This window comes from Lutzomyia longipalpis, chromosome 1 (genome assembly GCF_024334085.1).
Source record: "Lutzomyia longipalpis isolate SR_M1_2022 chromosome 1, ASM2433408v1".
In the NCBI taxonomy this organism is placed as follows: Eukaryota; Metazoa; Arthropoda; class Insecta; order Diptera; family Psychodidae; genus Lutzomyia; species Lutzomyia longipalpis.
The window spans coordinates 20,432,381-20,447,820 of NC_074707.1; the positions used below are offsets into that span (position 1 = coordinate 20,432,381).

Consider the following 15,440-nt stretch of genomic DNA (forward strand, 5'->3'; position numbering starts at 1 on the left):
ATATTGTAAAATGGAAAAAAATATAATATATAAAGAATTTTGTTTATGCTTATAATTTCCAAATTCTTTATTGCTGAAACTGCGTTACATTCGTCTCTATATATTAATTATACATTATAGCACAAAAAAATCACAGATACTACGAAATACACAAAAAATAAGTACAAATTGTATATATTTTACTGAATACTTAAAAAAAAACCTTTAATATGTATCCTCTTGTCATGGAGGATTTGTCGGAAACATAATTATGCGAATACCTATGAGAAAGCGTTTATTTTCTTTTCATTAAATCACAATTTTGATTTATTTTTTAAGCTGTTTTTTTTTTGGAATAAGAAGCATTTTTTCAATTTATTCCCAATCTATTTTCGGAGGAATTTTTCTCAACAGTGAAGCCGATTATATATTTAAAAAAAATATGCAGGAAGTTCAGCATAAAGTGATTTTGCGTGGTAGATTTTTGTACATAATAATCCGTGTAGAAATTTTTGTTATATACCTGAATATACGACGTCTATACACTCATTATTTCCGACAAACAGTTAGTTAATACACATTCAACTCTCAGGAAAATCTACAATTAAGAATAAATTACCATAAATACAAGTTTACTTAAAACATTAAAAATAAATAGAACTATATTGAGATTTGTTTTTAAAAGTTTTGCGAAGCACGAGTTATTACTTGTAATGATGTTCTTTTCATTCATTTTTAATTTAATTAAGTTGAGCTAGCATGACAACGTGTTAACTTTTCTCTAATTTTTCTTCATCAGCACTATGTACTTTGGGAATTGTACCAATGTGTGTCCTTTGATGGCCTGTACGTATTGTTTTCAGCTGTGTTGTACCATTAAAGCGAAAATTGACGTCTTCACAATTGCTCAGGGGGTGCACGGCCGGAGATGGAATTTCTATTTGAAGATCAGGAGCAGAAGAGCTCGATGTATTGCTTGCACCGCTGGATTGATCTTTACTCTTATCATTTGCCGGTGATGAATGGGGGCTAAGTGGTGTGGCGATACCACTATCAATTTCATTGGGACTCCTTACGCTGTGAAATCCCTTCTCAGTACGTTCTGGCAGTTTCATTTCATCCTTCTTGACCATTTGCGATGCACCCTCATCGAAGCTATTGAGTCGCATTGATGCCTTCTGTTGGCGTATTTGTTCGAATGTCCTTTCAAAAAATTGCGATTTCTTCTTCTGCTGCTCCTTGCCCAAATCGAAGGATTCATTGGCCTCCTCTAGGATCTTCAAGCCCGTCCCGAGGTGGCTGTTAACCGATATTGATTTCCCAATTTTCCTCTCCATAAATGTTGGCTTCATCTTCCGTTGTTCTGCACACTGAATCTGCTGTACAATACGCCGCACCTCGCCGGGAATTTCCAAGTCGATCTTAGAATTAATTAAATGATTCACAAATGCCCCCAACGTCTCCACGGTGACCTCGAGGCTCTGTACTTGAACTTGTAGTGCATGAATTTGATTCTGATGTGTGAATTTTGCCTTTTCAAGCTGCGATATTGTTGATTGTGCAATCTGCAGTTGCGTCTCAAGTTCATGATTTGCCTCCTTTGTACGATTAAGGGTCTCCATGTGGTGATTCTGCGTGGTTATTTCCTCCTGAAGGACATGATATTCCACTTGGTACTCAGACAACTGCCGTGAGACATCCATTGCGAATGTTTGACGCATTACTTGATCAATCTTATCACCATCCATGAGAGGCACTGTGTTCTTCATATAATCCATAATTTCCTCAAAATTATCACGCTTCAGTAATTCATCTTTGTGCACTTCCAGCAGGGCAATTGCAACACGAAAGATGACCTCTTGTGATTCGAGAAAGATTAAATCTACAAGGAGAATGTTTACGTGGAAATTTATGAAAATATTCACTCTAAAATTATTTTTGAGAACTCACCAAAAACCCGGGTAACAAAGCCAAGAGGAAATTGTGAGCTGAAAAGCGTTAGAATCCACGGAGCAGCATAGAGAGTTGGAGAAATCTCATTCTTATCCAACCACTCATACAAGTCAGGTATTAAGTCTTTAAGCAAACGCGATAATTGATACAGTTCACGCTGAAAAACCGTCATATCCGGTAGGTATTTATTCCTCATTTGACGCCTAAACATTAAATGTTTCAGCATCTCGAATGCATCTTCCTCTTCCAGCTGAAAAAATAATTTTTATTTTATTTAGAGAGAAATTAAAATAAAATTCGAGCTTTTGCTTACATGAAGAAGGAGGACGCCACAAATGAAACCCAATCCTTGACAGTAACCAAGTTCAGGATCTAAAATGGAATATGCTTTGAGGAGATTGAAGAGAGATAGCTGCCCAATACCAAGGGGTTGTTTGTAAAATTTATGATTGGGAAATGTACGTCCCAAATCGATAAAAATCGAATGCTGGTGCTCTGTGAGATTCTTCAAAAGAGCCTGATATGGTGTATTGAAATTCGGGTAATTCTTAATGTTAGGTGGACCATGGGTGAGATCATGCTGCTCCGCAAGGAACATCCACACTTCACCACGCTTCCCACGTGGTACACCGTTTCGCATTGCCTGCAGCAGGACCTTTGGATCCCTCTTGGAAGGAACACTGCGATTCTTATCGATGTACTGATCCCACAGATCGGCTGATTGCTTATCACATGGCAAAATTTCATCATATTCCAATTTAATCTTTTTAATTTCATTCTCATTCTGCCGTATGCGCAATGTTGTATTCTCCTTTTCCATTCGCGACAGTAATATCGTTTGGCGGATTGCTGTCTGCCAGAGTTCTCGTAATTCTGCTTTAGTGCGCTTTTCACGAACTTTACTTTTCTTCATGCTTCTCAGTGGGGAAATTAATTGGGCATTTTCATCATTTTTGTAATTCTTTGAGGGTGTGACGACATTATTCAGCATAGCTTGACGCCAGGATGATGAATGATTTTCTCCACTCTCCTTGGGGCTGTTGCCAACTTTCATAAATCTAAACAAAATAACATTTTGATCATTTTCAATAACCGTTAAAAATTTATGTAAAAGCATAATAGGCAAAAACACTCACATATCAATCATTGGTGACTTCATCTGATCTGCCATGTGTAGTTTGGAAGGACTAGAACTCCCTGATATGTTCTTGGAGGAAGCACGTGCTGCTGTGTCGGAAGATTCGAGAGTTGGGGAGACAATATCCTTTGAGAAGTTCCCCTCATCTCGACCACCTTTGCGCTTCAGTAGATGATCAAAAGAGTTCGAAAGTGAGCGTTTAGCCTTCATAAAAATCGTACTACCACCCAAGTATTGATTGAGGAATTCACTGCGATTTTCCGCTGTATCGTGAATATGACGCTGCTGCCGGGATTCACAGTGTGCCCGAAGGAGCATCATGATAAATTGAATTTGCTGCACAAGTGTATTCCCGGCCATTTCTTCGGCACCATAGTACTTTGCCATTATCACATTCTGCTCATCTTCAGAGAGACTCTCAATACGCTTAAATATCACGGCTTGTGTCTTCTTCTCGCTGAGACCCTCAATATCGCTGCATAGTTTATGGTACCACAGCATTGGGCAATGCTCGCAGGAGAGTATTTGGGACTTTTCCTTATTCTTCAGCTCAGAGCACGTAATGAATGCCTGGGAAATGGCTGCTACAATATCATCAGCAACATGATCTGATTGGCATTTGAAGACGTACGCAATGAAGCCATCATTTTGAACTTCACGACAAATAATTCCAAAATGATCGGGATTCTTGTGTCCCTGTGCACAGCTAGCAATGTCTTTGAAGTCCTTGTACAGGAGAACTTGCTTCCTATCTGGACTAATGAGACGTAAATCTGTTCGCCCAACGAGAAATACCATTGTACGATTTTGCTCAATGACCGGAATTGATCCTATTGATGCTGATCGATCACGCTTCATAGGTAATCTGAAAATGAAGAAAAGATTTTTTTTAATTTAAATAATTTAAAAAAACAATTTTTTTGGACAATAACTGAAAAATCTATTAGTGAGAAAATTAGTTTTTTGATTAGCAAAATGTTTTATGTCATAAGAAGAATTTAACGTTCTTGATATTTTTAAGATTGAATGAAAAAAAAATAAGAACATTCCTTTTGATCAGAAATATAGTATCAAGATCCAGTTAAAGATTTTTTTCTAACTAAAAAACTAATTTTCTGATTAAAAAAAGATCCGACAGAGACAATTCCTAATCTAACATTTCGAGGGCTGCATTGTAAAACCGGCTAACTCGGTTCGGAGCTCATACCGACTTAGCCGGTTTTACAATGCAGCCCTCGATTTTCATTCCTTTCAAACGCTTTTGGATAGTGAGGAGTTTGGAAATGTGAAAATTAGGATCTAACTATTAAACTACACATCGATCAAGCATTTCTAGGTCCTCCTCTACTTACTCCTTAATACGAGTTGATACTTTAACTGTGTTACGTTGAGAATTTTCACTGATACCAAAAACAGATTTTAAAATATAAAGAAATTTTCTTTTCAAATAAAACTCTTTTAAATATAAAGAATACTCACTCATTCTTAGTAACTGGTACTGTAATTTGACTAACAGTACGCTGTAGGAGTTTTTCCTTCGAACGAGGTGAGGAATTCTCCTTGTCTTCTTCTTTATTCGCTGGATTGCTTGTCTTTTCCTCAACACTTTCACCGTCCTCAACATTGGAAGGTTCTTCTTCAATTTCATTCCTTTTTGCTTCCTCTTGTAGATCAGCCGAAAGAACTTTAGGTGGCACGTAAATTTTAATGTCGTGCGATGAACCAGATGCGACTAAAGGTTCTGTCGAGGGAATTAGTGAATTCTGTGGAAATAAATTTGAAAAACATTTTTTTAAGAAAAAATTAAAAGAAATATCAAAATAATTTTACCCGTCGTGCATCTTCTTGCATTTTCATCATTCTCTGAGTGTCATATGCTTTAAATTTCGGAAGAGCATCATCAATGAATGTCTCAGGGACACGTTTGTGGGAGACTTTAATTTTTCCAACGTACATCACCTACGCAAAAAAATATATTTTAGTTAATTAGATTTTATATCGAATTATCTCAAAGGAAAATCTACCTCAAAAAATTGAGAGTGACTTGGAGAAATATCCGTAAAGAGGGTTAAATTTCCACCTGATATTGCATTAACCTGTTTAAAAGGAATTATTTAATTTTGCGAATTTTTCCTACAGTTTTACAATTAAAATGAAAATTCTTACAGTTCCTGTAGAATTGCTAAGTCCACTTGTATAGCTCTTCGATGATGTCATTTTAGGCGAAAAAATACTCGGGCCACCATCGTGGTGCGCTTGTCTTAGTGCTTCATTGAATTTTAAATTAGACGCCGGTGTGGAATGAATTCCCTGATTCCTTAGAGCCTTTTGCACGGATAAATCCGTTGAACCCGGTGCTGAGACAATACTCTGAGGAATACTCCCCATTGAGCCGCCAATGGTTTGATTTGGATCCCGCATTTGTTGCATGAGTTCGGTCATCTGTTTTAAAATTAATCGCATGTTTTTTATTATGTTTTGTGTGACTAATTTAGATGAATTATATATAATCAGAGTAAACAAAACTTCAATGTAAAAATATATAGTACATCAGTGATTGTACTTGTTCGAATAAAATACCGTAACCTAATCATCATTCACGTGACAAGAAAGTGGACATCCCGACCACTCAATAAACTATTTATATATCGTGTAGCTATATACTGTGGATGTAGGTATATATCTTAATTAATGCATGTACACATAGCATGATTTTTATGTACATTACATTATTCATCTCAGTTGTATTATTAAAAAATAAGAGACATTATATAAAACTTCTTAATTATATAGTAGAAGATTTAATTATAATCTATCAATTTTTTATAGTTTAATTTATGATTCCTAAGATCGACAATTGGCCAATTATTATGTGTGAATGCTGCAATTTAATTTATTGGCTGAATTACAAGCCGCAGAATCAAGATTATGTGAGAATTTTACTAACATTTTAAATAGGTACTAAATTTAAAGCAATACAGAGACATGCCTTCTTCAGACAAGATTTCTAGAAATCTTTAAGAATTAATTGTTATCAATTCATTAACTTTTTGCGTGTGATTCTAGCTAAACCTTCATTTATGCCTAAATGTCAAGAAGTGTCAAGAACATATTTAATAAACGTTGTACTACACATGCTGTTATGTACAGTAACATGTCGCTTGGTGCATTGAAGTCAAATTCTAAGTCACAAATAATATTGCCATAGAATAAGAATAAATTAATATTCAATGTCAAATAGATGATAAATATACAAATACATTGTTTCTCAATACTATTTCTTGGTCAGTTTAGAATTTTCCATTTACTTGTAGGATTTTTTTTACAATTCGCAGAAAGGGAATGAAGAAAAATCGAACAAATCACAAATGGCCAATTTACGTACATTTTTTCTTGTGGTCAAAGTGGATGCATCACTTATTGAGGTCACAAGTATATTGTCACGATTGAAGGGCACGGTAAACATTTTTATTCCTCAATTAAAATGTTGCTATATATCAAATTAAAAAAAATATGTTCAACCCTCAGATTTACTAGAAATTTCATAAATTATCACTTATTCGAATTTTATACAAAAAAAAATTACCTTCAAATCAAACTAATAGATAGGTTTAAAATTATCTTGTGATTTGCACAATATTGAAATTTACTATTTTCCTCTCATTGAAATTACCACTGTTCACAATTTTTTCTTCATATGCGTATTATGTAAAAAAATGTCTTAGAAAGATTTTTTTCCTTTTATTTTAAACAGCACATTCGATTATTTTTATCACAAAGAAAAGTTTAGTTTTAACCCCACGAGAATTAAAATGTTTAAACAAGCTGAACGGTCAACATCAACTGATCGTCTTGAGATTCTTTTCAATTGTGGGATCCCGCGAGACCAAGACAAAATATGTTACAAACATATGAAGATTATTATTATCATCTACTCCTATACAGACATTGAAAGTGACTGCAAATAAAGTACGAGTAATTAAATGAGTTCCCATCCACAGTTTCATTCACGATAAATGTATGTTATTTATATAGCTTCATGGTGTTGAATACAAACTAAAGTAATCCTAAATTATATATTCAACCTCTAGCAATATATTGATGGCAAAGCTCCAAGTTTACTATATAGTTGTAAATCTTCCTTCAAAAATATTTTGCTTTTCCATTTCAAAAACATCTACACAATCACACCTGCCTATATACATTAATATACATAGGTAGGAGGGTATATATAAATTCAAGCGTAAAATAACACAACAGATTTACATTTTTAATTTATAAATTCAATTAAATGCAAAAACATTATATTTGTGATTATCTCAATCTATGAATGATGCAGAAAAAAGCGGTTAAAGCTCAACTTCTTCAACGATAGATTTAGCTTGCAAATTGCAAGGTGTGTTTATCTCGTTTATCTGAATAGAAAATAATCAGAAATTTTAAAGAAAATCACTAATTTTTCTATTTTTTCTTAAATTATTAAATATTTTGTTTGTTCCTGAACTGTTATTTCAAAAAAGTTTTATATTTATTATATTTTTTGTTTTAAATTCATTTCTTTAATTTTTCTTTTCCTAAATTCTATTTGTTAAAGACAGAGTCTTTAAATTAGGCAATATTCTAAATAAATTTGAAAATATTTAGCAAAAATTCATAGAAGTTTTCCTAGTAAAACTAGTTTGTCAAAGGTTAATCTTACCTCATCTTGTGAATCCGTTTCGAATAGATAAATATGCAAAAGTGGATCCCTTGGATCTTTCAGCAAATACAAAAATCCATTAATAGTTCCACTAATTTCCATAAAACTGTCGTTACTTCTTGCATTAACTACACCAATTTCAAAAAATTTACTGCGTGCATCATTTTTTCGAAGCATTCTGTGGAAAAAAAAATTATATTAATTCTTTACATTCATGATATGTGTTTAATTTCAATAATTACTTGCACATTCCTACAATGTGTTTCAGCTGCTGTTTAAACTGTAGCTCAAAGTCGGAATTAAATGTTTCTAAATAGCCGTTTTCAATACCCATGGACAGCTATAGTACATGGAAGAAAAAAGTAGAAAATATTGTATAAGTATAATTTTTTTTTCATTTAAATATTTTAAACGTTGCACTTCTTTAATGAATTGGAGAAAAATAAATTATTTGCTGATGAGCAATTCACTTGTCGTAACATGATGTACAACATACATTATGTAGGTATATAGAATATATACAAAATTATATACCTACATACATACATACATATGCAAACTGACAATTGAGATGTTCTAATATTGAACGGTTTTTCTTGAAAGAGGAGAGCCGCTAATTTGAACAATGAACAGGACATTCTCCTTTTACATTAATACTAAAAATTTGAACTACAATTTTCAAGAAAATACAACATAAATTAAAATTAAAACATAAAAATATTCATACCCTTATATAAATGTCCCTATTAATGATATCCTGAAGAGACCATTTTAGCATTGGGGCAGAGAATCTTGGGTCTACGGAAGCTGATCCCCTCCACAGCATAGATATAAGTTTAGTTTTCATGATTTACACGATTTTATTTTCTACAGGAGACACTTTAATTACTTTTCCCAACAGGAAAGAATTTTTTCACTTGATTATTTAGAATCACCAATGGCGTCTTAGAACATCCAATATTTTTTTTCCATCACTTCAATTCTCATTCTTTTCCCTATTGTTCACCAATTATCATTGTTTTTTCATCACTTATTTATCTTTTTTGTACACTAGAGTGTGTTTTACCGCTTAATTAAATACTATTAAATATATAAGAGAAACCCGAACGGAGTTAATCAAAGAGAATATAGTGACGTATTGGATACGTCAAATTGTGAGTGTAGAATGTTGTGTTGGTTGGGTCATTGCAGAAGTTCTGATAGTATTTTAAGGTATTCTATTTAGTTTAAATATTCTTTTGTTGGAATTATATAATTAAATTAAAAAAAATATATTATTATTTTATCTTATTGTGTAAGATACCAGCTTTATAAATAAGTATAATCGGCCGTTAAAAATTAGCAGGTGGATTTATGTAAAAAAAAGCATTTAATTATTTAAATATTTATTTAATCTGTTCAATTTAAGCTTTCATAAATAGCCAATTAAAACGTTTTAATTTTTATAACTCAAGCAAAGTACTACTATAGAACACATATATTATTTAATTTTAATCATTTACAAATTATTTTATAGATATTTTTTAAAAGATTGATTCACATAAAGAAAATTTAAAAAAAATTAATTTTATTTTTTTTTAAATATAACTTTTGCAATGACCATACATCGCCTATGTTGCCATCTGTGGAAGAGCACTTCAATATAAATTAAATGTAACGTCCTATTCTCATTCCATTTTTTTTTTATTTAAAGAATAAAGTTAAGCGATTTAATTTAATGTTTGAAGAAGAATTATTTTTCATTGTTTATTTTTTTAAAAAAGGAAAAAAATTTCTCCTTCCGAATTGATTCAATAATTCTGAAATTTTTGACACATCTTGGCATTTAAATTCATGAAAAAACCCCTATGTCCGGTTTAGAACGCGAGAGATGTTAAATATGAAAAACCAAAGAGCTTTTTTTACTCATCAGTCTTCACGATCTTCATTGGATGTGCTTTACACACAAACATCGTATAAAATAAAAATGTATAGAGCCTCCATGAATCGAATGAGGGGGGCACAATTATAAACAACTTTTAGCATTTCATTCAGTCTTTGCTTGGTATGCGGAGTGTTTGGTTGAATTTTATCTCATATTGAAACATGTGCTACAAGACATACAACATACAGTTACATAGTTAAAATTTAGTTTTTTTTTCCCGATGGCTTTTGTGCCCTTCATCTCTGTTGAATTATAGAAAATTCAATTAGTAAGTTTATTAAAGATTTTTTTCTTGTTTTATCGAAATACCTGAAGAAGAAGTCTTTCGACTACAGTGATGCTTACAAGGAGGCGCATGAATGTGTGAAATCGTCTGTTTCGTGATTAATGTGTCATCAAAAAACGAAGAGTGTGTTTATTGGTGTTAAACGCGGAGAACTGTAATGTCTCATAGCAGCGAAAAAAAAGCTATATGGTTTTGTACGTGAATCAGAGAGAAAAGAGGAAATTCTTATCGGGAGAAATTCTTTTGAATATTCCGTAAGAACTCTGAAGAAATCAAGTTTGTTCCTTTGAAAATTAAGAAGTAAAATATTGAGATTATAAAAGGAAAGTTGATGTGAGTGGGTTAATTTAGTTAAGTGAAAAAGAATTTTCCACCAGTTGACCTCATAACATCCACCACAACACTTTTGTTCACACCCCGTTTGTTAGAAGAGAATGAAGAATTTTTCTCAATTAATCTGGATATAGGGTCAACAGCCAGAGCAACTAAGTATATAAATTAATTAGTCTCTTGCTTAGAATTTATGCTCTTTTATGCATTTTTATTTATTTATTTAAAAATGTGCACATAGCAGTGATAAGATGGGTTTTCCTTTAAATTTTCCGAATAAAAACATTCTGAAATAAAATTTAGAGATTCGGTAGAATTTGTCACTCTCTTGTGACTACTCCCCATCATCAACTGGAGACACATATGTATGTAGATTAATTACATAATTGTGCAGTTTAATTAACCGAATTGACCCTTTGACGTTAATAATTTTAATTAAATTGAATTTATTTAATGACAAGGATATTCAAAAGAATTTTAGCATTATTTAGGCTTCTGAGTGGAATTAAATTTAATTCTTTGAATAATTCTACCACTTTTGCCATAATATTGAGCTATTTAACGCCGATCGAGAGACGTGATGAGCGTGACACTAATACAAACTTGATGCTTAATTATATTTGTGTATACCCTATCCAATATATCTGCTTGATTTCTTGTTATCAGAGTAGGATTTTCACATTATCTGAAAAGTATTTAATGCTGTAAGAGCAGAGTGAGTTGTGCATATTATTTTTCCTTCATAGGTATTTAAAAATCCATTTTTAAGACAGCTTCAAGTTAGTAAGAAGTATTGCTATGTGTTTATGCTTGAAATTTATATCGCCAACACTGAAAAATTCAGTATACATGAAGAAAAAATTTATCAACAGCAATTCTACGAACTTTTTTATCTGACGACTCATAATTCCATGCCTTATCTGAATCATATATGGTTTTGTATGAGTTGAACTTTAAGACTTCTCTTTTGGTCTGCAGCCTGAACGTGTTTCAGTGCATTTACTTGTTAAATGTTTAATAAATGTGGCAAAAATTGACCTTAAGATTTAATATTTTTGTTGTGTTTTTGCATGTATTTACAGGTAAAAGTATCTATACATTGTGAAAGCATAAAAAATGGCAACAAACATGCGTCCACTGAAGATTACAACTGTTGGTGATGGCATGGTGGGAAAAACTTGTCTTCTCATAACATACACACAAAATGAATTTCCAAAAGACTATGTGCCAACAGTATTTGATAATCATGCCTGCAATTTGGAGGTTGATGGTAAAATGTTCAACTTAACACTGTGGGATACAGCTGGTCAGGAGGACTATGAGAGGTTGAGACCGCTGAGCTATCCAAATGTAAGATAACTTACATTTTTTTTTATAAAAATAATTTATTTTTTTAAATTCAATTCTTATTTTTTACAGACTGATTGTTTTCTATTGTGCTATTCCATCGAAGGACGTACTAGCTATGAAAACGTAATGTCTAAATGGTATCCAGAAATTCGACACTATTCCCCAAGTGTGCCCATTGTATTAGTTGGTAAAAAAAGTCATTTAAAACTAATTACTTTAAAAATAATATTTTAACAAAATATTTAATTTTCCAGGAACAAAAAGTGACTTGAGAACACCGGGATCAGAGAAATTCCTTACCTATGTCGATGGTAAGAAGCTGAAAGCTAAAATTCGAGCTTATTCCTTCATTGAGTGTAGTGCTAAAAAGAATCAAAATTTAGAAAATGTCTTTGTTGAAGCTGTTAAAGCTTGTGAACAAAAACCCCGTACTAAAACGCGTGTTTGTTCAATTTTATAAGAAAAAAAAACAAAAAAGTATGTCAAATTTAAAGCTTCACGTAAAACATCTTTAACTATTAATGGCCATATAATATTTTTTTGAAATAGTTAATGTTATAGTATTGATTTTTGATTCAATCTTTTTTGGAAGTTAAGAATTTTTTTATTTTAACATTTCTGCGTATAAAATTTAAAACCTAGTCAATAAAGAAATATATATTACGTAAAAATTATGTTTTATTACTTTACTTGCTACTTCATCCTATTAGATTCTACAGATTATTTTTTTCAGAGTATTCTATATACGACTGTTCTTAGTTGTAAATTCTTTTGAGATCTAATATTAAAAATTATTATAGCTAAGATTTTCATATCTAAAAAAAATTATTGAGTTTTAAACCTAAAATGTTAGTAAATCAGGTAAAATGTTTCAACCTTTTTTTTCGTTAGAAAATAAAAAAAAAGAATTGAAAATATTAAAATCGATTCAACAACAGTGGGACCCCAGTACAACGACCACTCGGATGTACTCTTCACACTCATTATTTTTAATGCGCGAGAGTAGTATAACCAAGCGGTCGTTGTACTGGGGTCCCACTGTAATACGATTATCTGGATAGGACATCTCTCTACCTCGAAATATTCGTTGATTAAAAAAAAAATATTAAATAAAATACCTAAAATAGTTGAAAGAGAAATAAAAGATTAACATTATTTTTAAATAATTTTTATTATAATTTTGATTACAAATAATAATTTATAAGATCAGGTTTTTTTAAAGATACTCACTGAAGATTTTCAAATAGGATAAATTTCAAATAGGATAAAAATGTAAGGTATATTTTGTAGGTATAATTCGTGTAATTAACTACCTTTTCTCATTCAATTACAATCTAACTTTAAAATGTTATTTAGCCAATCATTAGATTTCCAAGACAAAAAAAAGTAAAAATTGTTTTTTATTAAAATTATTAATTTTTTGGGTATTTAAGATAAAAAAAATATTCTTATGTAGTTTTTCTTTAATTCTGTAGACACAATATAGCTCATTACTTACATACATACATTGGAGCAATTAAGAACGAATATTTCTGTAACGTGCCATGAATTTCTACCATTTTTTTCTAAACTGATTGTTATTTTTTCTACATCTCACCAATCACATATTTTTTAACAATAATTTGAAATATTAGATGTGCTATAGAAGGATTGAATTGTTTTTTTTTATTGTTAAGATTTCTGCTATTTTACTTTTATCCTATTTCAATATTTCTTATGCTTTAAAATGATTTTTTTCTCTTATTTATTACTTCCTTGGGTTCTTGCATTATTATCTTGGGACACGTCGTTGAAATCATCTTGTGCCTCGTTACCACTCACATTTACTTCTGCAGATGTGACCGACGGGGAAACATATGGCGGAGGGGGTGGAATTTCACTTATTGTTGCAGTTACTGAACTTACAGCACCAGCATCAGGTGTGATGTTAGCATCGTCGGTGGTAATGTGACTTGTTGGAATGGATGTTGCCATTGCTACTTGATATGATGGTGGAGGTGCTTGTTTCATACTCTGAGAAATTGCTTCATCATAATCTGGCAAAAGGGAACTGTAGTCGCGTTCCTGAGAGAAAAAATTAAATAATTTCATAAATAATCAAATGATATGGAGAAAAATAGAAAAGAAAATCCCAACCTGTCGATGAGATACATCTGGAATTATGTATGGTAACATGGAACGCAGATCATGTTGCCGCATAGTTAGATACTTGTAGCATCGCCATACAATGCCAATGGCGTAAGCTTTCATCAAAACAACACCAATAAATGCCAATAACACGACAATACTGAGTGTCTGAGGGGTCAATTTAAGCAATTCCTCGCGCCATGGAAATCTGTGACTCTCAGCAATCAGGCGGTGTACAGATCTCAAGTAGCATAAATACCCAGCTGCAGTTAAACTACAAGAAAAAAAAGTTATTTAATTTTAAAATAAATCTGTTACGAGTAGAAAAGAAAATATTTACGTACATTGTAATGGCAAAATCAAACAGCTGCAAACAGAGGAATGGCAGTAAATGTGATGGTTTCCCTTTAATTGCTCCAAAAATCATCATGAGAGTTATTGCTACCATACATATGCAGACAAAACTTCCCATATCAACATTTTCTGAAAGAAAAATTAATTAATTAAATTATCACCTGTGACAAAATAAAATTTATTGATGCGGAATACATACGATAAGTTAGACTATGATCGCGAAAAGCGTATGGAGGATCAATTTTACTGAGGGGTGTTGGTAGAGCGGGAGCATCATTGTCAACAGCTGTTACATCTTCATATCCATTTTCGAGTTCCTGCATCATCACAGGATTCCTCATTATGGCAGCAAGTACTGCCAGGGCCAGTAAATTGAGGCACTGGAATATTTAATGGAGAAAAAATGAAAGTTTATTGATTTTCCTTCTATAAGGATACTATTTAGTTAAAGACATGGAATAACCCTGAATTCGATTTTTTAAATTTATATTTAAGAAATTGTTCGAAGGTCAGGGTTTCCGTCTTATGAAGCCTACGATGGTTTTTTTTAAATTAATTTCTATAAATAAAATTTCCAAGGGAAAATTTAAAGATAAAAATTCGATAAGTTTTTTCTTCTAAAAATTCCATCGTTAGACCTGATGATGATGTAAATTATTATGCACGGTACGTCACATTAAAATAATTTAAAAAATAGAAAGTGTCTTAAAAACATTCTAATGAATCACATTAAAATATCACATTTTGATAGTATTTTTGGGCAAAATTTTACACAAAAATCCTCTCAATATTGATACGTAAAATATATAGCTATATACATATGATTCATGGTTTAACTAAATAATGCACAATAAATAAAAATTTACCAAATGCCACACGCCAATTATAATAGTTGCAGTCCGCACATGCAGACCGAAGCAACAACTCCACTCCTTATTTCGCGATGGACCCATTTTAATTCTGATCCTTAACATTTCATAGAAAATCTGCAAGAAATTAAATGTAAAATAAACTTCATCGAAATTTATTTAAGGTCACATCCACACAAAAGACTAGGAGATTTTTACAATCACTTTTAATATTATTAATAATCACAATTTATTAATTTTTATAAATTAAACATACAAAGTATTGATTGAATTTTCTTTCTCTGCCCAAAATATTCAAATTTTATGGCCTTTTCAATGCTAAAATCACTGAGAAAATCACTTTTTATACGTAACTTTCACCCATTTTTATTTTCTGTTCTACTCTCATGTTCCACACTTATTCCACAACAAATATTGTGCGTCATTTTATT

At 31.8% G+C, this 15,440-nt stretch overlaps 3 protein-coding genes across 10 annotated transcripts; 1 reads left to right on the plus strand and 2 right to left on the minus strand.

Moving 5' to 3' along the window:
* Nucleotides 1-37: 37 nt before the first annotated feature.
* LOC129796585 (TBC1 domain family member 1) lies at nucleotides 38-8,929 on the minus strand. Of its 5 annotated transcripts, XM_055838654.1 has the most exons (12): nucleotides 8,497-8,929; nucleotides 8,012-8,109; nucleotides 7,770-7,947; nucleotides 5,237-5,512; nucleotides 5,095-5,166; nucleotides 4,901-5,029; nucleotides 4,550-4,833; nucleotides 4,423-4,470; nucleotides 3,069-3,935; nucleotides 2,246-2,990; nucleotides 1,930-2,182; nucleotides 38-1,861 (listed from the first exon to the last, which is right to left on the minus strand). In XM_055838654.1, exons 1-12 carry the CDS (start codon nucleotides 8,614-8,616, stop codon nucleotides 750-752), a joined length of 4,182 nt encoding a protein of 1,393 aa, XP_055694629.1. In that variant the 5' UTR covers nucleotides 8,617-8,929; the 3' UTR covers nucleotides 38-749. The 5 variants fall into 5 exon arrangements, with proteins under 5 accessions (XP_055694629.1, XP_055694638.1, XP_055694647.1 ...); XM_055838663.1 differs by lacking the exon at nucleotides 4,423-4,470; XM_055838672.1 differs by lacking the exons at nucleotides 7,770-7,947; nucleotides 8,012-8,109; nucleotides 8,497-8,929 and adding exons at nucleotides 6,456-6,560; nucleotides 6,657-6,940.
* Nucleotides 8,930-9,724: 795 nt separating this feature from the next.
* On the plus strand, nucleotides 9,725-12,330 carry LOC129796882 (ras-like GTP-binding protein RhoL). Of its 4 annotated transcripts, none has more exons than XM_055839012.1 (4): nucleotides 9,725-9,961; nucleotides 11,392-11,659; nucleotides 11,729-11,846; nucleotides 11,914-12,330. In XM_055839012.1, the coding sequence occupies exons 2-4, from the start codon at nucleotides 11,426-11,428 to the stop codon at nucleotides 12,117-12,119; spliced, it is 558 nt and encodes a 185-aa protein (XP_055694987.1). In that variant the 5' UTR covers nucleotides 9,725-9,961; nucleotides 11,392-11,425; the 3' UTR covers nucleotides 12,120-12,330. The 4 variants fall into 4 exon arrangements, with proteins under 4 accessions (XP_055694987.1, XP_055694986.1, XP_055694984.1 ...); XM_055839011.1 differs by lacking the exon at nucleotides 9,725-9,961 and adding an exon at nucleotides 10,171-10,312; XM_055839009.1 differs by lacking the exon at nucleotides 9,725-9,961 and adding an exon at nucleotides 10,212-10,468.
* A 481-nt stretch (nucleotides 12,331-12,811) lies between these two features.
* On the minus strand, nucleotides 12,812-15,413 carry LOC129796846 (lysosomal-associated transmembrane protein 4B). The gene is made up of 6 exons (XM_055838962.1): nucleotides 15,266-15,413; nucleotides 15,007-15,126; nucleotides 14,340-14,520; nucleotides 14,131-14,269; nucleotides 13,796-14,060; nucleotides 12,812-13,723 (listed from the first exon to the last, which is right to left on the minus strand). The coding sequence occupies exons 2-6, from the start codon at nucleotides 15,112-15,114 to the stop codon at nucleotides 13,400-13,402; spliced, it is 1,017 nt and encodes a 338-aa protein (XP_055694937.1). The 5' UTR covers nucleotides 15,115-15,126; nucleotides 15,266-15,413; the 3' UTR covers nucleotides 12,812-13,399.
* Nucleotides 15,414-15,440: the final 27 nt, after the last annotated feature.

Coding starts and splice junctions, on each gene's coding strand:
- LOC129796846 (XM_055838962.1), bottom strand. CDS start 15,114: ATGTTAAGGATCAGAATTAAAATGGGTCCATCGCGAAATAAGGAGTGG. Junction 14,521..15,006: donor TAATTGGCGTGTGGCATTTG/GTAAATTTTTAT, acceptor TAAATATTCCAG/TGCCTCAATTTACTGGCCCT. Junction 14,270..14,339: donor CGATCATAGTCTAACTTATC/GTATGTATTCCG, acceptor TTTTTCTTTCAG/AAAATGTTGATATGGGAAGT.
- LOC129796882 (XM_055839012.1), top strand. CDS start 11,426: ATGGCAACAAACATGCGTCCACTGAAGATTACAACTGTTGGTGATGGC. Junction 11,660..11,728: donor GACCGCTGAGCTATCCAAAT/GTAAGATAACTT, acceptor TATTTTTTACAG/ACTGATTGTTTTCTATTGTG. Junction 11,847..11,913: donor TGTGCCCATTGTATTAGTTG/GTAAAAAAAGTC, acceptor TTAATTTTCCAG/GAACAAAAAGTGACTTGAGA.
- LOC129796585 (XM_055838654.1), bottom strand. CDS start 8,616: ATGAAAACTAAACTTATATCTATGCTGTGGAGGGGATCAGCTTCCGTA. Junction 5,167..5,236: donor TTAGCAATTCTACAGGAACT/GTAAGAATTTTC, acceptor CCTTTTAAACAG/GTTAATGCAATATCAGGTGG. Junction 2,991..3,068: donor AAGTCACCAATGATTGATAT/GTGAGTGTTTTT, acceptor TATTTTGTTTAG/ATTTATGAAAGTTGGCAACA.